Here is a 27,058-nt window from a genome sequence, read left to right on the forward strand (position 1 = left end):
ACACAGTTGACACCGCAGGTGACAAAGCCGAATGTCTAAACTCTGTGTTTGCCTCAAAATCTTGTGTCCCAAACCCATCTCTCTCTGTTCCCACCTTACTCAGTCGAACCCAACTGCTCCTGGACTCCGTGTCCTTCTCTCCTGACAAGGTGGAGGAGTTTTTGTCAAACCTCGCCTCTGATTCTGCAACTGGACCAGACGGCATCGGCCCACGGGTCCTAAAAATCCTGCTCTGCCGCTCTATCTCACCCTCTCTCTGTTCTTTTCACCCTCTCTTTCATCTGCCAGCATCGTGGAAATCAGCAAACATTACCGCTTTACACAAAAAAGGTGCAAAAACAGATCCTTGCAACTACAGACCAATCAGCCTGCTCCCAATTATCAGCAAAGTCATGGAATCCATCAATGTTTCGGATATCAAATCCTTCCTCTTCTCCAATGGCTTGATCTCCGAATATCAATTTGGATTCAGACCAGGTCATTCTACTCTGGACATGCTGCTTCTGCTGTCTCAACAATGGATGGAGGTCCTCAATGCCAAACAGGAAATCAGAGCCGTCTCCCTTGACATATGACATGCCTTAGATACGGTCTGGCACCTAGCTCTGCTCACCAAACTCTCCTCCTATGGTATCCATGGAAATCTCCATGCATGGCTTGCGGACTTCCTCTCTGGTCATAGACAATATGTGGCCCTGAATGGATTTCTCTCATCTCCCCTTCCTGTTCAGGCTGGAGTTCCCCAAGGCAGTGTTCTGGGCCCTGTGCTTTTTCTGGTCTTCATCAATGATCTCTCCGACTCTCTGGAAAATCCTCTCTATCTCTTTGCTGATGACTCCACTCTCTGCCGCTCCATGCCTCTTCCCTCAGATCGGCAGTCTGCAGCCTCTTCACTCTCTGAAGACCTGGACAAAATCACAGACTGGTCAAACAAGTGGAACATGTCTTTCAATCCTGACAAATCTCACACTCTTACTATGTCTCTCCAAAAAGATCGACTGGACAACCCTCCCATCTACTTTCTCAACAATCCTCTCCAAGAAGTTCTGTCACTCAAGCTTTTGGGTCTCACTATCTGCCATGATCTTTCTTGGGAAAACCACATTTCCAAGCTGGCCTCCAAAGCCAGTTGCCGACTGAGCATCCTCCGTTGTGCGAAGTCCTTCCTCGGCACACTTGAGCTCCTCACCACATACAAGGCTTTCATCCGCAGCTCAATGGAATACTGTTCTCCCCTATGGGCCGGTGCTCCTGCCTCACACCTATCTCGGCTTCACGCTGTTGAAACCAAAGCTTTCAGAATCATTGGAATCTCCCGTGATGAAGCTATCTCCAAGGGCCTTTCACTCACTCGCCGCAGACAGGTAGGTGGTCTTTCTGTCTTTTACCGACTCCTCTCCAGCCTTGCTCCCCCAGCTCTCTCTGTGCTTTGTCCCCCAAATATTCCTACAGGTCGCACAAGATCTGCCAGCAACCCTCTGATGGTTAAACTGCCGAAATCTCGGCTCTCTGCTCACCTTCACTCTTTCATTCCTCTTTTCTCCCGCCTCTGGAACAAACTCCCACACTCCCTTCAATCCCACCCCTCCCTCCAGGTCTTTAAAACAGCTGTTCACCACCATCTCCTATCTTTCCCCATCCAAAACCTTGATCTTTTCTACCCCCACGAATTCACCCCAGATCCACCTTGTTTGAAATTCCAACTTCTTTCCTGGAAGTCCTGGCACCTGGCAGTGTCCATATGTTTTATACCTCTCCCACCCCCCCCCCCCCCCTTCCCATGCCTCCCCACCCCAAAGCCCTCTCCCTCCCACAGATCTCTCGATGTCCCTGCTCTCAGATGTTGTGTTTGTGTTCCTCCCCCTCTCGCCCCATCTTGTCTACCGCTCCCCATGTTATATGTTTTATGTGTCGGTTTGTTTTTCTGTGTGATTAATGTTTGCTCTTTCACGAGTCTCGATCTTGTATACAAAAAAAAAAAAAAAAAAAAGAGGAAAAATTATTCAATCCAGATGGGACTCAAACCCACAATCCCCAGCTTGGGAGTCTGATGCCTTATCCATTAGGCCATTGGGCCAGCACATTGGATTTTTTATATATTTTAAAGAGTTATAAAGTGTGTGTATATGGAGATTTATATATACACAAATAATTACGTTAAGCACCCCCCCCCGTTTTTTTACAACCTCGCACATTACAAGTTTGTTGTCGTCAAAACAGTGTAATATACCCATGATATTGCTATATTTTCTGGAGAAGTGATATTATGGTCACATAAAAACATAACAATCATGCCGTTTTCAATATTTTATTCTGAATAATTTAAGGTGAAATTTTTTGGGAATTTTAGGCATATTTTCACCTCAATTTAAGTATGGAGCTATAGGTCCATCACGGACAGTGTGGATGACGTTTATGTTTTCTAACGTACAGTCATTGTTCTGAGAAGACCTCTAGCGATCTTTGCGTCAATAACGTGTGTAGGACCCACGTGATCGGATCACTGACTCAACCAATCACTTTTTTTCACTTTGATCACTCAATTTCATCAATGGATAATTGCTAATGTCATACCAATCATTATTTGATCTCACATACCTTAGAATATATGCCAATGTATACATATACACAAAGAATATATATTAGGGGGTGCTTACCTTAATTCGTTGTGTAGGGGTGCTTAACTTAATTCTTTGTGTATATATACTTTGCATTCAGAAAGTATTCAGAACCCTTCACTTTTTTCACATTTTGTTATGTTGCAGGCTTATGCTGAAATCGTTTAAATTCATTTTTTCCCTCATCAATCTACACTCAATACCCCTTAATGACAAAGAGAAAATAGGATTTCAGAAAGTTTTGCAAATTTATTAAAAAGAAAAAACTGAAGTATCACATTGACATAAGTATTCATACCCTTTGCTATGACACTTGAAATTTAGCTCAGGTACCTCCCATTTCTCTTGATCATCTTTGAGATGTTTCTACACCTTCATTGGAGTCCACCTGTGGTAAATTCAATTGATTGGACATGATTTGGAAAGGCACACACCTGTCTGTATAAGGTCTCACAGCTGACAATGCATATCAGAGCAAAAACCAAGCCATGAGGTCGAAGGAACTGCCTGCAGAGCTCAGAGACAGGATTGTGTCGAGGCACAGATCTGGGGAAGCCTACAAAAAAAATCTCTGCAGCATTGAAGGTTCCGAAGAGCACAGTGGCCTCCATAATTCTTAAATGGAAGAAGTTTGGAACAACCAGGACTCTTCCTAGAGCTGGCCGCCTGGCCAAACTGAGCAATCGGGGGAGAAGGGTCTTGGTAAGAGAGGTGACCAAGAACCCGATGGTCGCTTTGGCTGAGCCCCAGGGATCCTGTGTGGAGATGGGAGAAACTTCCAGAAGGACAACCATCACTGCAACACTCCACCGATCTGGGCTTTATGGCAGAGTGGCCAGTCGGAAGCCTCTCCTCAGTGAAAGACACATGAAAGCCCACAGAATCTTGTTTCTCACAGTCTGAGAGTCCTTCAGGTGCTTTTTTGCAAACTCCAAGTGGACCGCATTAGCCGCCTGGTACAGAGCATGCGTCGGAGGTGTACAGCCTGCATCACAGCTCAGGGAGGACACACACGATATTGAGGAATGCTGTCATTCTGTCCTTGACTGTTAGGAGTGTTGTGTCCATTCCTGTGTCATTTTGTTTTGACTGTATGCAGGTGCGTGCCTTTGTGTTGCAGTGCTGTGACTTTTCTTGCAACACCCCTTGTGATGTTCATGCTTTTTTGTGATTGAGGCAACCTCTTGTTTATTGACATGTGTTTAGTGAAGATAGCTAAACTTTACTTGTGTTCAAATATTTTTCATTTTTGCGTGGAGGATTTCAACCCTTATAAAGATTTCAATGTATAGTCCTTTGAGATATGAGCGCCAACACATTTTGGGCGAATGGACGGACGGACAGACACCAACGTGAATTTCAGGGTTTTTAAAATAAAACTCAAGAATGTGGAAACGGACGTTGGTGAAATTTGGAACATATTACCTCGATGTACAAAGCATTTAATTGTGAAATTTACAACCAACTTCGTCCAGTAGAAGGCGAGAAACGAATTTTCAGCCCCCATGTTAAAGTTGCATACAAATAAACGATTGTAGCGGTTACCGCTGGATGCACACAATCGCCTTGCACCGGCCAGAACATGGCCAGACGCGCCTCTCCCGGGCATGCCCGGACTCACTGTTCCCGGGCAAGCCCGAACCTCCCGGGCACGCCCGGTCTCGTCTTTCCCGGGCATGCCCGCTCTCGCCTTTCCAGGGCTCGCCCAGAGCGTCCGGGCATGCCCGCTATCGCCTTTTCAGGGCTCGCCCAGAGCGTCCGGGCATGCCCGCTATCGCCTTTTCAGGGCTCGCCCAGAGCGTCCGGGCATGCCCGCTATCGCCTTTCCAGGGCTCGCCCAGAGCATCCGGGCATGCCCGCTATCGCCTTTCCACGGCTCGCCCAGGCCCCGCTGGCACCTTTCGCCGTGCCTGAACGGCGTTTCGACCACGTCCACGTGGACCTGGTGGGTCCCCTGCCCCCCTCGCGGGGGTTCACCCACCTGCTCACCATGGTGGACAGGACCACCAGGTGGCCGGAGGCTGTGCCCCTCGCCTCCACCACCACCGCCGACGTGGCGCAGGCGTTCATCGCCACCTGGGTCGCGCGCTTCGGCGCACCAGCGGACATCTCGTCCGACCGCGGCCCACAGTTCACGTCTGAGCTTTGGGGCGCGGTCGCCCTTTCGTTGGGGGTCACGCTGCACCGCACCACGGCCTACCATCCCCAAGCCAACGGGTTGTGTGAGCGGTTTCACCGCTCCATGAAGGCCGCACTCATGGCCGGCCTTCAGGACGACGGTTGGGCCGACCGGCTGCCGTGGGTCCTTTTGGGCCTTCGCATGGCCTCCAAGGAAGACCTCCAGGCGTCCGCCGCCGAGCTCGTCTACGGCCAGCTGCTCCGCGTCCCGGGCGAATTCGTGCCCGACGCTACCAGTCCCTGGTCCACCGCTCGCCAGCGCTCGGACCTCCAGGAGGCCGCCCGACGATTTGCCCCCATGCCGGCGTCCCGCCACGGTGGCCCCCAGTCCTACGTCCCCCCGGCGCTTCGCACAGCGGAGTACGTCTTTGTGCGTCATGACGCGCACCGGGGGCCACTCCGGCCGCCGTACGACGGGCCCTTCCGGGTCCTGCGACAGGGAGACAAGTCTTTCATCATCGACTTCGGCGGCCGGCCGGACCGGATTTCTGTGGACCGCCTCAAACCGGCGCACATGGACGTCGACCGACCACCACGGTTGGCCCTTCCTCCGTGGCGAGGCCGCCCCCCGTCCACAGTTCCCCCCGCTCGACCACCCACCACCACGTCGGACCCCTCCCCACGACCCTCCAGGGGTCGCTTCGGCCGGGTCATCCGGACCCCCCTTAAATTGACCCTGCCGGTGCAGGTCGATTCTGGAGGGGCGTGTGTAGCGGTTACCGCTGGATGCACACAATCGCCTTGCACCGGCCAGAACACGGCCAGACGCGCCTCTCCCGGGCACGCCCAGCCTCGACTTGCCAGGCCGCAGCCAAACATGCCCGGGCAGGTCCAGACTCGCCTTTCCAAGGCTCGCCCTTGACACCCGGGCATGCCCGGTATAGCTTTTGCCGGGCAAACTTCCCGACATAAATGTGTATATATATTGCTGCCCGATAAACGGGCTTGTCAGAATACCTGAGCTGTTTTGTTTCAATAAAGCAACTCGGACGAATTCCGTCTTTGGTCGCGTCAATTCTTTCGACTCGCGTTGGAGCGCAGTTCCTTCATTGGTGACCTACCGACATGGATACGGCAGTGACGCTTAAACTGCCTACCTTCTGGGAGGCTCACGCGGCTGTTTGGTTCGCTCAGGCGGACTCTCAGTTCGCCCTGCGAGGCATCACCGTGGACGACACCCGCTTCCACCATGTTGTGGCGGCGCTCGGTTCCGCCACCGCGGCCCGCGCCTTGAGCCTCCTCCAGCACCCGCCGGCTGCTGACAAATACGACGCGCTGAAGACATTCCTCCTCGACGCTTTCGCCCTCTCACCGGCAGCACGCGCACGGCGCCTGCTCGCTCTGCCCGAGCTCGGCGACACGCGCCCGTCAGAACGCATGGACTATATGCTCTCGTTGCTCGGTGAGCACTCTCCGGATTTTCTGTTCCGCGAGCTGTTCCTTCGCCAGCTGCCTCACCCGGTACGCCTCGCCCTGGCTGGCACGTTGATCACGGATTCCCGCGCCCTCGCCAGGGAAGCCGATAAGATCTCCTCGGCGGGCCAGCACATCGTCGCGGTTACCTGGAGCCCGCCGCCGTCCGAGGCGACGCCCATGACGCCCGAGCGCCCTGCGCGGTTGGAGGCCGAACTGCCGGTGCAACTGGCGGCCGCCACGCTGCACCGCCCGCTTCCGACACGACGGCCGGGGCCTCCACCTGACCGTGCGTGGTGTTATTACCACGCCAGGTTCGGACACAAGGCTCGGACGTGCCGGCCCCCGTGCACTTTCGGCAGGTCGGGAAACGGCCGGGCCGGCGTTCATTCCCAGCCATGAGCGCCGGCAACTCGGGCAACTTGCTGTTTATTCGGGACAAAGCGTCTGGGCGGCGTTTCCTGTGTGACACCGGCGCCCAACTGAGCGTCATACCCGCTTCCGAGCAGGACAGGCGGGACGCCGTTTGCGGCCCCTCTTTGGTCGCTGCTAATGGCTTGGCCATACGCACTTTCGGCCCACGCGTCGTCACCCTCTGCTTCGGCAGCCAGCGTTTTCAATGGACTTTTGTGACCGCCTGCGTCCCCATGGCTTTGCTGGGCGCCGACTTCCTCTGCGCGCACGGGCTGCTGGTCGACGTCAAACGTCGTCGCCTTGTCAACGCCGAGACCTTCAGCTCCCTGGCGTGCACGATGAGCAGCTCCGCGCCGACCGAACTGGCGTGCGCCCTCCCGGCAGCGAACGAGTTCGCTCGCCTGCTCGCGGAATTCCCAGCCCTCACGCAGCCGACATTTTCGGCCGTCGCGGTGCGGCACGGGAACGAGCACCACATACCCACTACGGGCCCGCCGGTCTACGCCAGGGCCCGCCGCCTCGACCCGGCCAAGCTCGCCGTGGCGAAGGCCGAGTTCGACGCGTTGGAGCACCTCGGCATCGTGCGGCGCTCCGATAGCGCGTGGGCCTCGCCACTGCACATAGTGCCAAAGCCGGGGGGTGGATGGCGCCCGTGTGGCGACTACCGCCGTCTCAACGATGCTACTACCCCCGACAGGTACCCGATCCCGCATATTCAGGACTTTTCCGCCCGTTTGGCGGGACGGGTCATCTTTTCGAAAATTGACCTGATACGGGGCTACCACCAGGTACCTGTCCGGGCGGCCGACGTCCCGAAGACGGCCGTCATCACGCCGTTCGGCCTGTTCGATTTTTGCGGATGCCGTTTGGCCTCAAGAACGCGGCCCAGGCGTTCCAGCGCTTGATGGACAGCGTGCTGCGCAACCTGCCGTTTCTTTTCGTCTATCTGGACGATATCCTCGTCGCCAGCACGTCCCGCGCCGAGCACCTCCTCCACCTCCGAACACTGTTCGGTCGCCTCAGCGAGCACGGCTTAATTGTCAACCCGGTCAAATGCCACTTCGGCGCGACGACCGTTGACTTTTTGGGCCACTGCATCACCAAGACCGGGGCCGTGCCGCTGCCGACCAAGGTCGAGGCCATCACCACGTTCCCGCGTCCCCGTTCCATCAAGGCCCTCCAAGAGTTCCTCGGCATGGTGAATTTTTATCACCGATTCGTGCCCCACGCTGCTCAGCTCATGCGGCCCCTTTACGAGGCCCTCCGGGGCAAGCCGGCCAAGCATGACATTGTTTGGTCCGCGGCCATGGACGCGGCCTTCGCCAGCGCCAGACGGGCCCTCGCCGATGCAACGCTGCTGGCTCACCCGGTGCTCAACGCGCCCATTGCCCTCACTACGGACGCCTCCAACTACGCGGTGGGCGCCGTCCATGAGCAATGGGTGGACGGGGTTTGGCAGCCACTCGCTTTTTTCAGCCGGCAACTCCGGCCGAACGAGTTAAACTACAGCACGTTCGACAGCGAGCTGCTCGGGCTATTCCTGGCCGTTCGCCATTTCCGACACCTCCTGGAGGGCCGCCCGTTCACGGCTTTCGTCGACCACAAGCCGTTGGTCTACGCAATGGCTAAGGTCACGGAGCCGTGGTCGGCCCGCCAGCAGCGCCACCTCTCCGCCGTGTCGGAGTTCACCACGGACATCCGGCACGTCGCCGGCAACGACAACGCCGTGGCCGACTGTCTTTCTCGGGCCAGCGCGAACGCGGTCCACCTCGGCGTGGACTTCGCGCTCATGGCGGCCGTCCAGACCACCGACGCCTCAGTGCAGGCACTCCGTGCGGCGGACACGGGCCTCCGCCTGGCCGACATTCCCTTCGCGGGCACCATCCTGCTCTGCGACGTCTCCCAGGGCCAGCCTCGCCCCATCGTGCCCGTTTCCTGGCAGCGCCGCATCTTCGCCTCCATCCACGGCCTTTCTCACCCGGGCCGAAAAGCTTCTCAGAAGCTGGTGTCGGCGCGTTTCGTCTGGCATGGCCTTCGACGAAACATCCGCGACTGGGCCAACGCCTGCACGGCCTGCCAGCGGGTCAAGGTCCACCGCCACACCCAGGCCCCGCTGGCACCTTTCGCCGTGCCTGAACGGCGTTTCGACCACGTCCACGTGGACCTGGTGGGTCCCCTGCCCCCCTCGCGGGGGTTCACCCACCTGCTCACCATGGTGGACAGGACCACCAGGTGGCCGGAGGCTGTGCCCCTCGCCTCCACCACCACCGCCGACGTGGCGCAGGCGTTCATCGCCACCTGGGTCGCGCGCTTCGGCGCACCAGCGGACATCTCGTCCGACCGCGGCCCACAGTTCACGTCTGAGCTTTGGGGCGCGGTCGCCCTTTCGTTGGGGGTCACGCTGCACCGCACCACGGCCTACCATCCCCAAGCCAACGGGTTGTGCGAGCGGTTTCACCGCTCCATGAAGGCCGCACTCATGGCCGGCCTTCAGGACGACGGTTGGGCCGACCGGCTGCCGTGGGTCCTTTTGGGCCTTCGCACGGCCTCCAAGGAAGACCTCCAGGCGTCCGCCGCCGAGCTCGTCTACGGCCAGCTGCTCCGCGTCCCGGGCGAATTCGTGCCCGACGCTACCAGTCCCTGGTCCGCCGCTCGCCAGCGCTCGGACCTCCAGGAGGCCGCCCGACGATTTGCCCCCGTGCCGACGTCCCGCCACGGTGGCCCCCAGTCCTACGTCCCCCCGGCGCTTCGCACAGCGGAGTACGTCTTTGTGCGTCATGACGCGCACCGGGGGCCACTCCGGCCGCCGTACGACGGGCCCTTCCGGGTCCTGCGACAGGGAGACAAGTCTTTCATCGTCGACTTCGGCGGCCGGCCGGACCGGATTTCTGTGGACCGCCTCAAACCGGCGCACATGGACGTCGACCGACCACCACGGTTGGCCCTTCCTCCGCGGCGAGGCCGCCCCCCGTCCACAGTTCCCCCCGCTCGACCACCCACCACCACGTCGGACCCCTCCCCACGACCCTCCAGGGGTCGCTTCGGCCGGGTCATCCGGACCCCCCTTAAATTGACCCTGCCGGTGCAGGTCGATTCTGGAGGGGCGTGTGTAGCGGTTACCGCTGGATGCACACAATCGCCTTGCACCGACCAGAACACGGCCAGACGCGCCTCTCCCGGGCATGCCCGGACTCACTGTTCCCGGGCACGCCCGAACCTCCCGGGCACGCCCGGTCTCGTCTTTCCCGGGCATGCCCGCTCTCGCCTTTCCAGGGCTCGCCCAGAGCGTCCGGGCATGCCCGCTATCGCCTTTTCAGGGCTCGCCCAGAGCGTCCGGGCATGCCCGCTATCGCCTTTCCAGGGCTCGCCCAGAGCGTCCGGGCATGCCCGCTATCGCCTTTCCAGGGCTCGCCCAGAGCGTCCGGGCATGCCCGCTATCGCCTTTCCAGGGCTCGCCCAGAGCGCCCGGGCACGCCCAGCCTCGACTTGCCAGGCCGCAGCCAAACACGCCCGGGCAGGTCCAGACTCGCCTTTCCAAGGCTCGCCCTTGACACCCGGGCATGCCCGGTATAGCTTTTGCCGGGCAAACTTCCCGACATAAATGTGTATATATATTGCTGCCCGATAAACGGGCTTGTCAGAATACCTGAGCTGTTTTGTTTCAATAAAGCAACTCGGACGAATTCCGCGTCAATTCTTTCGACTCGCGTTGGAGCGCAGTTCCTTCACGATCCCATATAAGGGGAGGGGCGCTTTGCACCTCCCTTGATATTTCAAAAAATTATGGATGGATTCAGATGAAATTTGGTGGATGAGTTGGGTTTGTGACAAGAACAAGCCAATTCGATCTTGGTTAAGGTCCGGATGTAGATCCAGCTACAGTATATACCCGGTATGTGTCTTTTGGTTTCGCTCTTTAAACCTTTCTGCAGAGAAATCTAGACACACAGAGAATAGTTTTACGAAATGATATTTATCGAAGCGAAGGATTGAATTGATATCTTTTTGTTGACTTTTTTAATTGGAAGATTTTGATAGTCTGTCCTTGATTGTGTAATCATTCTACAGGGTGAGTCAGAAGTCCAGAAAGTAACATTTGCCCTCAGAAACTACAATAAGTAGTGCTCAATATATATTTCAATGTACTGTCTGTTGTGTACCAGACTTCCGGTCCCTCGAGCGACGGGGCTTGCTTTGATCTCTCCACGGCATCAAAGTTTGAGTGTTTTCCCGTTCGTTTCTTTGTCAAATTTCCGCTGCGTATTTTGTTGTGTATGTGTTATTGTGTGTTTCTATTTGGTTTTGGTTTTGTAGTTGTTGCAAATTTGTGTGTAATTAGTCGTTTCTTTGTCCGCGCCTCATGCGGCCTGGTGTATCGTGCGGCCTCCTCGTCTCGACTTGTGCCCCGCCCCCTATATTCTCGTTTGTTCTTTCACCTCTGCTCCTGCTTTCTCAAATCCACGTTCTCACTTAGAGACTTTTCCCAGATTGTTTTCATGGTTTTGTTTAAATATTTATTTAAATATGTTTAAACCGCAGCGGTGATCTCCCCCCACCCCAGTATTTCCATGTTTTAAACGTTTCCCAGTGTGTACCCTGGATAAGAATAGGTATGCCGTATCCCTGCGTGTCGTAGGAGGCGACTAAGAGGGTTGGCGTCAGGAAGGGCATCCGGCTATAAAAAACAAACATTGCCTCAAAAAGAGAAGCATGACAATTACAACTACATGTGGGCAGAGTACAGCCCGAAGTGGAGATCGGTTTCTGAGGTTTGGGACATGGAATGGAGGGACAATGACAGGGAGATCAGGAGAAGTGGTGGAAGTATTGGTCAGAAGATGAGTGGACATATGTTGTGTGCAAGAGACGAGATGGAAGGGAAGTGGTGTGAGAATGGTGAAGGGTAGGCAGGGACAGAAATACAAGTTTGTGTGGCAAGGGTGCCTGGAGGGCGTGAATGGTGTTGGTGTCCTGTTTTCTGAGGAGTTTGTAGACAGTGTGGTGAGTGTGACGAGAGTGAGTGATAGGTTGATGATGGTGAAAATGATGATTGGAAAGCTCTTGGTGAACGTCATCTCGGGATATGCTCCGCAGGTTGGTCGGAGCGATGAAGAGAAGGACAAGTTCTGGTGTGCGATAGAGAAGCTGATGGAAAACGTGAAAGATGAGGAAGTTGTTGTGGTAGGAGGAGACCTAAATGGACATGTGGGAAGGAGTATGGATGGTTTTGACGGAGTTCATGGGGGTTACGGATATGGTGTGAGAAATGGAGAAGGTGAAAGGATTTTGGAGTTTGCTGATGGAGCTGATTTGTTGATTTGTAATACTCAGTTCCAGAAAGAGGATAATAAGCTTGTTACATACACGTCAGGTGGGTCGACGACAACCGTTGACTACCTGATGGTGCGTTGGCGAGATAGGGGGCACCTCCGAGACACAAAGGTGATCCCGGGGGAGGAGGCTGTTTCACAGCACCACTTGGTTGTCTGCGACGTAAGGGTGAAAGGTGCGAGGAGAGCTCGGCGGGTGAAGTACCAACCGAGAATGAAGGTGTGGAGGTTGAAAGAGGGGACAGTAAGGGAGGCATTAAAAGAGAGGCTGAGTAGGGTCGAGGATGATGTGGTTGAGCTTGAAAGTGGTTGGATGTCAATGAAAGCTAGTCTGTTGGGAGCCGTTGGTGAGGTATGTGGATGGACAAAAGGACCACCGAGGCACTCGGAAACATGGTGATGGGATGATGAAGTTGGAAAGAGGATTGACGAGAAGAGGAAGAAGTTCAAGGAGTGGCAGAAGGCGAAGGGTACGGGAGCAGAAACAGCAGAGTATGAAAGTTATAAGGCAGCCAGGAAGGCTGCAAAGAAAGAGGTAGCAAAGGCGCAGGAGGCATGTAGGAAAATGTTCGGAGAACGCTTGGATTCGGAAGAGGGTCAGAGAGCGGTATTTAGGATTGCAAAGCAGATAGCAAAAGAGAGGTGTGATGTGATGGGGGTGAGCTGCTTGAAGGATGAAGTGGGACAAATTGTTGTCGACCCAGATGGAATTAAAGGAAGATGGAAAAGATATATGGAAATGCTGTTGAATACAGAGAATGAATGGGATGGCAACATAGAGAGTAACCCAGTTTTAGGACCGGCAGAGAAGATAACTGAGAAGGAAGTTGAGGAAGCGATAAAAGCAATGAAGGGTAGAAAAGCGGGAGGGCCGACGGGAGTTGTGGGAGAAATGTTGAAGGCAGCAGGAAGTTGGGGTGTGAAGAGAATGACAGAGATCTGCAATCAGGTGGTGAAAGAAGGCCGCATTCCAGTGGATTGGGAAATGAGTACCCTCGTCCCTCTATACAAGGGGAAAGGTGACCCTCTGGAGTGTGGCTCGTACCGAGCGATAAAGTTATTGGAGCATGGAATGAAGGTATTGGAAAGGGTGTTGGAGAGGAGGATAAGGAAGAAAGTGAAGATCAACGAAATGCAGTTTGGATTTATGCCAGGAAGAGGAACGACAGACGCGCTTTTCATTGTGAGGCAGTTGCAGGAGAGGTACATGGAGAAGAGGAAGAAGTTGTTTCTTGGGTTTGTTGATCTGGAGAAAGCATTCGATCGGGTTCCACGCAAAGTATTGACATGGGCATTGAGGAAGTTAGGAGTGGAGGAATGGTTGATCAGAGTAGTGATGGCAATGTACAAAAGAGGGCGCACAGCTGTAAGGACGAAGGACGGGAACAGTGGTGAGTTTGAGGTGAAGGTGGGAGTGCATCAGGGGTCGGTACTAAGTCCACTACTATTTGTAGCTGTGATGGAGGTGCTGGCTCAGAACGTAAAGGAGGGTTTACCGTGGGAGTTGTTGTATGCAGATGATCTGGTGTTGATTGCGGAAAGTATGGATGGACTGAAGGAAAAGATGAACACGTGGAAGGAATGTATGGAGACAAAAGGTCTGAAGGTGAATATCGGAAAGACGAAGGTGATGGAAAGTGGTAAAGCATGTGGTGAGGTGGAAAGAACTGGGAAGTGGCCCTGTGCTGTGTGTAGGAAGGGTGTCGGAGTGAACTCCATTCAGTGTACAATGTGCGCTGAGTGGGTTCATCAAAAATGTAGTGGTCTGAGAGGGTCATTAACCAGTGTGGCAGCTACATTCAAATGTAAGGTGTGCACAGAGGGAGCTGCAGATGGAGGAAATGTTGAGTTGGATCTTGGAGACGGTGTGAAGCTGGAAGGTGTGAAAACATTTTGCTACCTCGGAGACATGCTGAATGGAGAAGGTGGATCAGACTCGGCAACGGTTGCTCGAGTGAGATGTGCATGGAAGAAGTTTCGGGAATTGAGTGGCGTGCTGATGATGAGGGGAGTGTCGTTGAAGCTGAAGGGAAAGGTGTATGCTGCATGTGTGAGAAGTGTTATGATTTATGGGAGCGAGACATGGGTAATGAACGTAGAGCAGCAACGAAGGTTGGAAAGGGTGGAAATGCGAATGGTTCGACGGATGTGCGGAGTATCGTTGAGAGAGAGGAAGACAAATGATGAATTGCGAAAGATGATGGGAATAGAGCCTGTGATTGATGCTGTGAAGAGGAACAGGTTGAGATGGTTTGGTCATGTGTTGAGGAAGGATGAAAGTGACTGGTTGAGAAGAGTGATGGAAATGAATGTAGAAGGAAGTAGAAGACGGGGAAGACCGAGAAAGACTTGGCTAAAGATGGTGGAAGAAGAAATGCGGGCAAGGGGGTTAACAAGGAGAGATGCAGAAAATAGGGCAAAATGTAGAAGATTGTCATGGGGACCGCAAGGCTAACCCCCGCTCTAGCAGGGAAAATGGCCTTTAAAATGCATGTTGTTGTTTTGTTGTACTGTCTGTTGTGTGCACATCAATGATCAACAGTTGAGATTAAATTGTTGGTGACAGTTGCAAAGACTTATTGCTGCTCGGCTATTGACACCTTAACCTGCTCGGCTATTCCTTGTGATGGAGTCACAACAAGATCATTTGGATCATCAGTGCTGTGGCGCATAGTTCCTTCAAAATGGTCGATTGGACCTCTGGACTGACTCAAATAAGAAGAGACCACCACCTTAGCCAATTTGTCTGCCCTCGTTGTTTTGGCCTAGTGGTTTCAGGAGTCTACACACTGTTGAAGTACCCTCTCTTTGCTGTTACTTTTGGACATTAACAATCTCATTGCACATTTTGAAGAGAGAAAGGTATTATTTGAGGGTCCCCTGGTCAACTTCCAAAATTTGCACCCTTATTGCTGGAAAAACAATTGTATTATTTATCACCCGATATATTCCTTGCCAAATGTAGCTGCGTGAGCTAATTTTTTTCACAAATACCTTAATATTGACAAAAACAAAGAACCTAGAACAGAACTCTGGAGAGAGCATATCTCCACCAGGCTGAACATGTTATGTTTTGTATCCCACCGATTGGCCGGATCTGGATTTGAACCTAAACCAAAATCTAATCGGCTTGTTGTTGTCAGGAAACCAATTCATCCAGAAAGAATTGTCCAAATCCGTCAAATTTTTTTGGAGATATCATGCTGTATCTAATTTTTAGCCCTGTCACTCAATGCTGTAGAATCACATAAGGAATTCTAGGATCCGGATCTTCATCAAAACCTAATAATTTCATCCTTGTCGCACACCCAACATGTCCACCAAATTTCCTCCAAATCCATCCATAACTTTTTCAGATATGTTCACGGACAAACAAACAGACAGACAGGGGTGAACACATCACCTGCATCCACCTTCGGTGGCACAGGTAAAAAGGAAATGCTGCCAACAATGCATTGAATATTTCATGAATAAATGTTAATTGTTTCATTCAGGACCGGAATGCAGTATACTATGGTGGCTTAGCGCTTGGCTTCAGTGTCGGGATTCCCATCCTCGTGCTGTGCGCCATGTATGCTACAATCGTCCGTGCGGCACGCAAGCAGGCCAAACGAGGCACGTTCGTGTGTGATGAAGACAACTGTCGATATGTGCCAGCTAACCGCTACCTGAAGTGTGCCATGGTCTTTGTGTCAACAATGGGTGAGGAAACACGTGTTAAATAACCTAATAGTAATCGTTGTACATGTCTGTGAATGGGACTGTCTGGCTGTGGGTTCATTAAAAGTTTATTACAGGTGGATCTTCTTCAATAGACAACAAGAAATCTATTGACACCTCAACCTGGCATATTGCTAAACAAAAATAAATAATTAAAATCATAATGTTCAACGTCTGAAGTAACAACAAAAAGCATGTCTTCAGATATTGTTCATCCTTCTAGAAATCATGCGATAATAATATCATGTGAATTCAAACCTTCTTTTCAATTACACCTGGCTTCAGTTGGGAATACTGTACACCTGAGTTTAAATTGCTGATTCCACCAATTAGGCCAATTTTCTAAAAAGAAAGATCGAACGTTTCATTAATGTCCACCATTTGAAACACTTTCACTGGATCCTTCATCTTCACCATCCTTCATCTTTTATGATATTGTGGTCATTTCCCTAAGTTTTGCTAACACGACAAGATGGACCCCTACCCCATCATCTCATATATATATATATATATTCTCACATCTGCTGACAACAGTTTGCAATGCCAAAGGTCGAGGCTCATACAATTGTGAGCTCGCTGAGCCAAAGTGACAAGATGGAAACCTACCCTCTTAATATCCTAAATGGTTTAATCAGAAGTTCAAGTGTACCATAGTCAACCAACGCCCTGATTATAAACTATAAAATGTATTAAACATGTACATACGAGAGGAGAAGCTAAATACCGTAACACAGAATAATGAATAACACAAAACTAACAGTAAATGCTGTGGTTAGGTCAGCAGGGGGAGCTGCAGAAGAAGGGGAAGTCTGGTTAAAAACAAAGGAAGAAATAGCATGGGGAAACGTGGATGAAAACAAATATGGAGGAATGGCGAACAAAGGAAGAAATAACAAGGGGGAGCCTGGTTTAAAACAAATATGGAGGAATGACTAACAAAGGAAAATAAATAACAAGGGGGAGCCTGGTTAAAAACAAATATGGAGGAATGACTAACAAAGGAAGAAACAAGTACAGATACATTCAAAGTACTCCACCCCCATGCCAAATCATTAAATATCCTCCAGCACAGCACGGCATTGCCGGGGCGCCTCTGGCTTCTGGCGCCCGGCAATACCGCCGTTCAGCTCATACAGACTGTAGTTGTAGGGAGAGGTGCACAATATTTGATTGATTAATTGCATAATTAAAATAAATAAAAGTTTGTCATAAAATATTTTCTTAATCAACTGGCTAATAGCATGACTAAACCACTAGTGCTTCATCCGAAGATGTAACTTTTAGAAATATTATTTAATAAGTCATTAATAAAAAATTAAATAATTAATTGATTAATCAATAAATAGAATTAATCGATGAATTGATTAATCAATAAATAAAAAATACCCTTTACAGACGAATCACTTGGACATTGTCATGTCCAAATATCAGCTCCCTATCTCAAAAGGTGCCTGAGATATTGCCCAGATGAGAAAGAAAATAAATAAATGATTAATAATGAAAATAAATAAATAATAATCATTAAAAAAAATAATCAATTGCCTAATAGAACACATAAACCACCACCATTTCATCCAAATCTGTAACTTAAAAAAAATCAATTAATTAAGTCATTAATCGAATAATTAGATAATTAATCGATTAATTGATTAATCAATAAATCAAAAATAAATCAAAAATACCCTTTACAGTCAGATCACTTGGTCACTGTTGTGTCCAATTATCAGCTTCCTAACTCAAAAGGTGCCTGAGATATTGCCCTGATGAGAAAGAAAATAAATAAATAATAATCATAAAATAAAAAATTATTAATCAATTGGCTAATAGCATACCTAAACCATCAGCACTTCATCCAAAGCTGTAACTTTTAGAAATTAATTAAATAAGTCATTAATCGAAAAAAAAAATAATCAATTTATGAATCAATAAATAATTAATCGATAAATTGATTAATCAATAAATCCAAAATATCCTTTACAGCCACATCACTTGGTCACTATCATGTCCAAATATTAGCTTCCTAGCTCAAAAGGTGCCTGAGATATTGCCGAGATGAGAAAGAAAATGAATAAGTACATAATTAATCGATAATAATTAAATAACTAATCAATTAATTGATTAATCAATGAATCAAAAATAGTCTTCACAGCCAAATCACTTGGCCATTGTCATGTCCAAATATCAGCTTCTTAGCTCAAAAGGTGCCTGAGATATTGCCCAGAGGAGAAAGGAAATAAATAAGTACTTAATTAATCGATAATAATTAAATAACTAATCAATTAAGTAATTAATAATAAAAAAACAAAAAAAATGTTGTTTTTGCCAATGGACTTGCTCACTATTGTGCCGAAATTTCAGCTTCCTAGCTCAAAGGATGGCTGAGATATCGCCCGGACAAAAAACAAGAAAACAAACAAGATTACAAACAAGAAAACAAACAAGAAAACAAACAAGAAAACAAACAAGAAAACAAACAAGAAAACAAACAAGAAAACAAACAAGAAAACAAACAACCATAGTGAAAACTGAGTACTCCCTTTCAGCATGCGTAACTGCCGAGCCCCCTTCAGTGCCCGGCAATGACGATTTGCAATGCCTGGAGATGACATAGGAAAGGTGCGGTGTACAACAACCAGAGTGAAAACTGAGTACTCCCTTTCAGCGTGCGTCACTGCCGAGCCCCCTTCGGTGCCCGGCAATGACGATTTTTAGCGCCTGTAGATGGAATAGTAAAGAAGCGGCATACAATAACAAGGGGAAACCTCATTAAAAACAAATAAGGAGGAATGACTAACAAAGGAAAATAAATAACAAGGGGAAGCCTGGTTAAAAACAAATACGGAGGACTGACTAACAAAGGTAGAATTACCAAAGGGAAGCTTGGTTAAAAACAAGTATGGAGGACTGACTAACAAAGGTAGAATTACCAAAGGGAAGCTTGGTTAAAAACAAGTATGGAGGACTGACTAACAAAGGTAGAATTACCAAAGGGAAGCTTGGTTAAAAATAAGTATGGAGGAATGACTAACTAAGGTAGAATTACCAAAGGGAAGCTTGGTTAAAAACAAGTATGGAGGAATGACTAACTAAGGTAGAATTACCAAAGGGAAGCTTGGTTAAAAATAAGTATGGAGGAATGACTAACTAAGGTAGAATTACCAAAGGGAAGCTTGCTTAAAAACAAGTATGGAGGAATGACTAACTAAGGAAGCAATAACATGGGGAAACCTGTTTTAAAAAGAAATATGGAGGAATGGCTAACAAAGGAAAATAAATAACAAGGGGAAGCCTGGTTAAAAAAACAAATAAGGAGGACTGACTAACAAAGGAAAATAAATAAATAAATAGAGGAAGCTTGGTTAAAAACAAATATGGAGGTGTAGCGTATGGAGGCTATATGCTCCATCCCTATATGACCCATGGGTCCCCCAAGCGAGACCAGCAGCAGAATCTCCTTGCTCCAGCCGGTGACGTCACCGGCGGACAACCTCGGCGCCGGGGTGGCTGGTCACGTGACCACCAAAGCGTGCCGCGCGTGCGGTTATGGTCCTTTGCACCTGTCGGTCACGTGACCACCGAAACGTGCCTCGCCTGAGAGGCGTGGCTTTCGGTTTCGGTTATGCTTTCGGGTTGGGATATATATGCAGCCCGATAAACGGGCTTTTTAGAGTTCCAGAGTTGGTTTTTACAATAAACATCTTCTCGGACGAGTTTGTGTCTTGCCCGTCACTTCGTCCGTCTCAAGCAAGAGCCCGGCTCTTCACTGGTGACCCCGACGTGATTTGAACATGCAACCCCGACTGCCCCCGCACGGATGCGGGGGCTGCGAACAGACACGGCAAGCGCGCCCTAGCCAGGGAAGCCACCTAGGCTGGTGACGCCGGCTTCTCCCGCACGGCTTCGGGCGCAGTTTCGACCGCGGTTTCGACATGCCGGAGGTTCGGTAACGACGACGGCCATGACTATGAGGTTCGCGCACCGCGCTCGGCTCCTCCTCTACGACCGGAGGGGCAAACCTATTCCAAGACCCTCCGAAGGCACGGCTGCTTCGTCACCTTCGCGCGCACTGATGTTGGTGGAACGGCTGCTTCGTCGCCTTCGCGCACACTGACGTTCGCGGCACGGCCGCTTCGTCACCCTCGCGCACCTACAACTACAACCGCAACGACTTCTCCGACCCTGCATCCTCGGGAGGCCCGCGAGGAACCTCGGCAGCCTCCCCCGAGGCCTGGACCAGCTACTCAGTTGGCTCACCCGCTTTTCACGTGCACCGCTCGAGCCTTCTTGGCACTGCACCCGCGAATTGCAACCTCGGGAGGCCCGCGATGAACCTCGGCAGCCTCCCCCGAGGACTTGCCCGGCCCCTCGGCCGCCCCCCGTCCACTGCATCCCCGGAGGCCTTGACCAGCCCCGCATCCTCGGGAGGCCCGCGAGGAACCTCGGCAGCCTCCCCCGAGGCCTTGACCAGCCCCTCGGTTGGCTGACCCGCTTTTCGCGTGCACCGCTCGAGCCTTCTCGGCACTGCACCCGCGAATTGCAACCTCGGGAGGCCCGCGAGGAACCTCGGCAGCCTCCCCCAAGGACTTGCCCGGCCCCTCGGCCGCCCCCCGTCCTGCACCCCCCGTCCGACCACCCGCCACCACACCGGACCCCCCCCCTGCCTGCACCCCCCGTCCGACCACCCGCCACCACACCTGAACGGCCTCTGCCTGACGTCTTCAACCTGTATAAATTAACTCAAACAACACGGTTTTTAATGTACAAACATAAATAGGTTTATTTTTGGAATGCCGGTGATAAAGAAAAAAATGCACGATAATAAATAATGTTCCTAAATGGGACATCCCTACAGACAGACACAAACACAGACGAAGGATAAAATAAATGTTGGATTAAATAATTGTGTGTGGTTGGCACTTAGCTCTCTAGCAGTCCTGGCACCTCGTCAAGACCCGTCTCAGGCCCCGGTCCCGGTCCCTGTGCGGGAACCCTGATACGGCCCCTGCCTTGGCGGGAAGTAGGCCTCAGTCCGCCCTCGTTCACTAGGCCGCGCTCACTGCCACGAAGTAGGCCTTTCACGCAACGAGAAGGGCAGGCATGCAGCTCGCTCCTCCAGTCGTGCCTGTCATCACGAACTCGGCACAAAAAAACACCGCCATTCCTGGCCCGTGGCTCTTCCTCCTCACGATCGGTCGGTGTAAGCCCAACGTCCCTTCGTAAAGAGCGCTATAAAGATGTTCACGCGCTCGTGGAGAAATTCAACGAATTGCAAGGTACTCCAACCATTCGGTGTGTCCAGAACAAAGAGCGAGGCGAGCGAGAGAAGCAGGGAAAATGTCGGGTCTCGACCATTCACAATTGCATCCCAGAACAAGAAGCAAGAGGGACGTCCGCTCACAATCGCATACAAACTGGGAAGAACAAATGTCCGCCGCTCCAATTATTTTGTCCACGCCGCTCCGACGTCATCTGTCCTCTCCACCAATCCCCCAGTCCCATCTTACCAAGCCTTTCTGTCACTCGAATCCTCCCCCAATCACTGCCCTTCTGGGCGTGGCTGTCGGCCTGCCAGTCCTTGTGGTGACGTCGCAGCTGCGGCGCCAGTGGTATTGTTCATGCCTGGCTTCCGGTGGTTTTTATATAAGCGTAGTTAATGGATGATTTTAGCTCGTGTCCAGGGTGTGGTGCCAAAAGGGACATAGGGATAAATAACAGAGGTAATGACATACAAGGGATAATGTACCCATAATCCCTGAGCTAGTTCACATGCCCCACCTCTCGTAATGGGGACGAAGATACACCTTAATCCGACACCCGGGCTAAACAAATTCCCTACTTATTGCATGGTGGTTCTTCTTCTTCACGCCAATCGGAGCACACTAATCTATTCAAATCTACCTGGACTAAAGTATCCCTACCCCCACAAACGTAACAATACTTACCCTGCACAGACAACTTGGTATGAGCCCACGATTCTGTTTTTGAAGGGTTTTTTTCTTTGATCCAATATGGCTTCCAGACCATGTGAGTAATTGCATCATAAATTTATATTCTCCAATATAATTGTTGCGTCAATCATGCTCAATAAATTTCGTCATAATTAATGACGTCATAATGACGTCATAATGCATATGACGATGACGTCATCATGCTTGTCTGAAACGTCATAATTCGACAAGTACAAAACTTCATCCGATCAAGATGAAATTTCTTGAGCATAATCTAGGAATAAATTAGTGGAGAAAAAAATAATAATGATGACGTCATCGGTCACGTGGTTCGGTCGCCATATTTGTTTTAACACAAACGCCTTCAAAACCACTGAAAATACATCCTGGCAAGGGTTTGCAATCTCTGATTGCTCTTTCTTGTTTATTATTGCAAAGACAGCATGATAAAGGTAGTTGTTTTTTTACTTACCATATTCTTTGCAGAGCATTGGTGCCACCGAAGAAGTTTCTTGGCTTGAGTTACACTGGGTGGTTTGCCATTGCTTTCCAAACGTTGCTTGGCCATGCTCTATCCTTTTCAAAGCAGGGCACCACGGAAGAAAGGAGCACATATGGACCTGCCTGTGAATCACCACGATGATAGTTTCTAGGGATGATAGTTATAGGGATGATAGTTTATAGGGATGATAGTTTATAGGGATGATAGTTTATAGGGATGATAGTTTATAGGGATGATAGTTTATAGGGATGATAGTTTATAGGGATGATAGTTTATAGGGATGATAGTTTATAGGGATGATAGTTTATAGGGATGATAGTTTATAGGGATGATAGTTTATAGGGATGATAGTTTATAGGGATGATAGTTCATAGGGATGATAGTTTATAGGGATGATAGTTTATAGGGATGATAGTTATAGGGATGATAGTTTATAGGGATGATAGTTTATAGGGATGATAGTTTATAGGGATGATAGTTTATAGGGATGATAGTTTATAGGGATGATAGTTTATAGGGATGATAGTTTATAGGGATGATAGTTTATAGGGATGATAGTTTATAGGGATGATAGTTTATAGGGATGATAGTTTATAGGGATGATAGTTATAGGGATGATAGTTTATAGGGATGATAGTTTATAGGGATGATAGTTTATAGGGATGATAGTTTATAGGGATGATAGTTTATAGGGATGATAGTTATAGGGATGATAGTTTATAGGGATGATAGTTTCTAGGGATGATAGTTTCTAGGGATGATAGTTTATAGGGATGATAGTTTATAGGGATGATAGTTTATAGGGATGATAGTTTATAGTCCAATATGAAATTGAACCCTTGTAGACAGGTCAAAAGCAGGCCGTTTTGAGAATATAACAATCATTATTTCGTTGATCAACCCATACATCGTGTGTGCAGAAATCTAAGCAACTCAAAGATAACAAAATTAAGTTTCAATTTTAACATCTTCTGGCCTTTGACACCATTGAAGGCATTATTTGTTACAAGATGTTTTGTTTTCATTTCTGATCACTACAATTGCCATGTTACATCCATCGAATGTGTTTGTTGGAACCCATCTGTGGATCGGTCCCATCGGCCGATGGGTCTGCATTGTCATTTCTCGTGCATCCACAGATGGGTCAGACCCATCGGCCGATGGGTCAGACCCATCGGCCGATGGGACCGATCCACAGATGGGTTCCAACATGTCCATTGTCAAGTTCGGGTGCAGACTCCATAATCATCCCAGAAGAAGCTTGCTCATTTCCGTCCGGCTTTGCTCTTCCATTCCCTGCAGTCATTCTGTTGTCCTGCTGGCTTCCCTACCTGACCATCAGTTTCTACACGGCCATCACGCACGCTTTGCCTTACACGGCCATTGAAGCCATCTGTACGTGGCTGCTTCTTTCATCATCTGCCCTTAACCCTTGGATGAACTCTCTTTCTCAAAAGTGAGACTGCCTCACAAACATTTTCCTTACTTGGGGCAGGCACGGAGAGTGAGGGGAAGGTAAAGCCATAATGCCAATGATTTCCATTGAGAAACACAATGCTTTTGTCCTGAGGAAGACAATCCATATTGCATAGGATTTTAGTAGGATTGTAGCCTGTATAGACGAGAGTACGCCCACATTGTGTGGAGGATCTGTTATGAACCGTTCCAGCTGGTATGGCAGGCCATTGTTTACTTTTTGCCCCAGTTTGAATTATATTAGGCCTCACACACGTGGTTATTACAGATGTGCCAGAGGAAACTGCTTCAGAAACATTTAACAATGTCTCCTCTTCTTTTTTACTGTCCTCTGCTGCAGGACTTTCCGGGACGCTCTTTCCTCTCTGAAGCCCCCATGCTGCCCATTGACATGTCCGCCCAAGAAAAGCAGAGCGGACTGTGCTGTGCAAAAACAGCCTGAACGCCTCCAAGGTTCCTCCAACCCTTTACCAAATGTAACATAATCAGTGTCTTGGAATGTTGTTTGGGCATTTATTTCGTCGTGGAGGATTTGCTTGCTAAAAGTAGCTGTTGTTGATGATGTAAAAGCTGCAAATATTTGGAATAGATATGTCATACTCTTTCTCAAATATTTTAAAGGTATTCTATTCCTATTATTATCCAAATTTACAAATTCTATCTTGTTGATTATTCCACAGTATGCTCTATGACTTTTGGTATGACCTGTTTCATATATATTTCACTGGTCGTTTGATTTAACACCGAAGTGTTGGTCTTAAGGTGGGGTCAGCCGGTAAGAGCCAAGGCAAGTTAATATACCTGAAATAGGTACCTTGAGATCTATACTGTTGGGCTTAAGAATATATGTCGGATGTGGTGACATGTGGCATACAGTACCTACAGAAAATCTACACACCCATTCAAAATTTTTACCTTTTGTTACCTTACAGCCTGGAATTAAATCATACTAAAATACGCCATTTCGTGTCTGTCTGTCCGTCTGTCTGATTAATTTTTAGACGCCAATACACGCCGTCGTTACTTATCCAATCTCAATCAAACTTGACAGGATGACCAAGAGTTACATAATGAAGGTTGTAGCGCATTCATTTCCCCCCCCCCCCTCCCCAAGGGGGTTTCTCCCCCGAGCGGGTTTTCCCAGCCATTGCCGTCAATGGCGTTGCGTGTTGAGGTGTATATTAATATTAAATTAGCTTTATCGTGGCGTTTTCCCAAAGAAGAAGATTTATCGTGGCGTTTTTGCAAAGAAAGACGCTTTCAATAACAAAATTAATAATGACTACAAAACATTATTAATACTAATAATATCCCACCTCCCCAAGGTGTTTTTCCTGCCGTGATAACGTGTATAAATAGCTTATAGTTATAATGGTGTTTCCGTGGGAGCAACGGCTTCTACAGGAAGTAAAAATATTATAAACCACAAACACGTATGCTTAGCTTTTTAAACAGTCGCTAATGCTCTTTGTAACACTAAATGAAGAAATTTGGAGGAATCCCAACATCCGTGAAGTAAGGTTTACTTACAGAACTGAGCGAAGATCTACGGTAATCTATATACCCCACAAATGTTGGGTTAATAAATGGCCCTTTCTGGTGCTACCGTGGCGTTTTTCGTAGCGAACTTTTGAAACTCGCTCCTGCTATTTAACACGAAACTGAAAGGGAGGAAGTCCGAGTTGTGCTCATTTACCAAGCAGCTAGCTAGCGCTTGCCAAGCCAGCCGTTCCTTAATGGTTTTGAATGGAGTGCTTGCTTGAATACTTAAACCACTTGGCGATCTCTCCACAAGAAACTTGGTAAATGAAGACACACCAAATGTTATTGAGACCCGACCATAGATCGTCTGTAATCTATATACCCCCAAAGAGGAATTACCCTTCCTGCCCCACCCGGAGTCTGCGGGTGTACTACTTACATTAAATCACACCTTTCCACCTTTAATTACACATCGCAACCCACAACTTCCAAATGAAAAACAAATTCTACAAATTTCAGAAAATTAATTTAAAATACAAAACTGGATTTATCTTGGTTGGATGTGTCCAACCCCCTGATTTAATACTTGTTGGAAACACCTTTGATAGCAATTACACCTGTGAGTCTGTTGGGATAGGTCTCTACTAAGTTTGCACACCTTGATTGGGTAATATTTGGACATTTTGATGTACAAAACTGTTCAAGCTCAGTCAAGTTGCGTGGGGAGCATTGATGGACAAAAATCTTCAAGTGATGGCACAGATTTTTAATTGAATTTATGTTCTGAATGGGCCACACAAGGGCATTTATCGTTTTGTTCCTTAGCCACTCCAGTGTAGCTTTGGCTGTGTGCTTTGGGTCGTTGTCATGCTGAGAGGTGAACTTCCGTCCCAATTTCAACTTTCTTGCAGAAGACAGCAGGTTTTCTTCTTGGATGTTTCTGTATTTTGCTTCATCCATTTTCCCTTCTAACCTGACAGTTCCTGCTGATGAGAAACATCCCCATAACATGATGCTGCCACCACCATGCTTCACAGTAGGGATGGTGTTCTTTGAGTTATGTGCTCTGTTGGGTTTGTGCCAAACGTAACGTTTTGAATTTAGGCTAAAACGTTCCACCATCTTGGTTTCGTCAGACCACAAAACTTTTTGCCACATGGCTTCAGAATCTCTGGAGTGGTATTTTGCAAACTTCGAATGGGACTCAATGTGGGCTTTTTTGAGTAATTGTGGACAGATTTGGACGAAACTTGGTGGATCGGTTGGGTGTCTGACAAGGACGATTCGATTCGATTTTGGTGAAGATCTGAATATAGATTCGGATATGAGAATTATTTAATTCTCGAGTGCTTCTTCACTATTGGGAGATAGGGCCAAAAACGATATATAGCAGGATATCTCAAAAAGTTGTGGACGGATTTGGACGAAACTTGTTTTATTCTGAAATAATCAGAATCATAACAATTTAACACAGGTGGAGGCAAATTAACTTGGTGTGTCATTTTGAAGGTGATTGGTTACACCTGAGCTAATTTACAAATGTTTTTTTAATTTTTTTTTTTTTTTTTGTATACAAGATCGAGGCTCGTGAAAGAGCGAACATTAATCACACCAATTGGCCACATAATCACACCACATAATCATAATCATAATCATAATCACATAATCATAATCATAATCATAATATCATAATAATCATAAATAAATAATAATAATATCATAATATCATAATATAATATCATAATATCATAATAATATCATAATAATAATAAATCGTAAATATCATAATCATAATAATAATCATAATCAGCCACATAATCATAATCACACCAATATGGGGATTGGCCACATAAATTGATATTATGAGGGGGGTGGACACTTATCCAACCATGATATTATAGTTTTGTGCTTTTAATTAATTTTCTGAAATTTGTAGAATTTGTTTTTCACTTGAAAGTTGTGGGTTACGATGTGTAA

At 48.6% G+C, this 27,058-nt stretch overlaps 1 protein-coding gene across 3 annotated transcripts in view; it reads left to right on the forward strand.

Annotated features, from left to right (window-relative positions):
* Positions 1–24,560, forward strand: part of LOC137436180 (beta-1 adrenergic receptor-like) — a 78,573-nt gene extending 54,013 nt beyond the window's left edge. Inside the window, exons 3-5 of one of the 3 annotated variants that reach the window (XM_078786841.1) lie at positions 15,448–15,655; positions 23,426–23,579; positions 23,940–24,560. In XM_078786841.1, coding sequence (XP_078642967.1) covers positions 15,448–15,655; positions 23,426–23,579; positions 23,940–24,084 — 507 coding nt within the window. In that variant the 3' untranslated portion in view covers positions 24,085–24,560. The remainder of the gene's footprint in view (positions 1–15,447; positions 15,656–23,425; positions 23,580–23,939) is intronic. The other 2 variants (XM_068129905.2, XM_078786842.1) reach the window with 2 other exon arrangements.
* The last annotated feature ends 2,498 nt before the right edge of the window (positions 24,561–27,058 follow it).

This window comes from Myxine glutinosa, chromosome 11 (genome assembly GCF_964187855.1).
Source record: "Myxine glutinosa chromosome 11, kmMyxGlut1.1, whole genome shotgun sequence".
Taxonomy (NCBI): Eukaryota; Metazoa; Chordata; class Myxini; order Myxiniformes; family Myxinidae; genus Myxine; species Myxine glutinosa.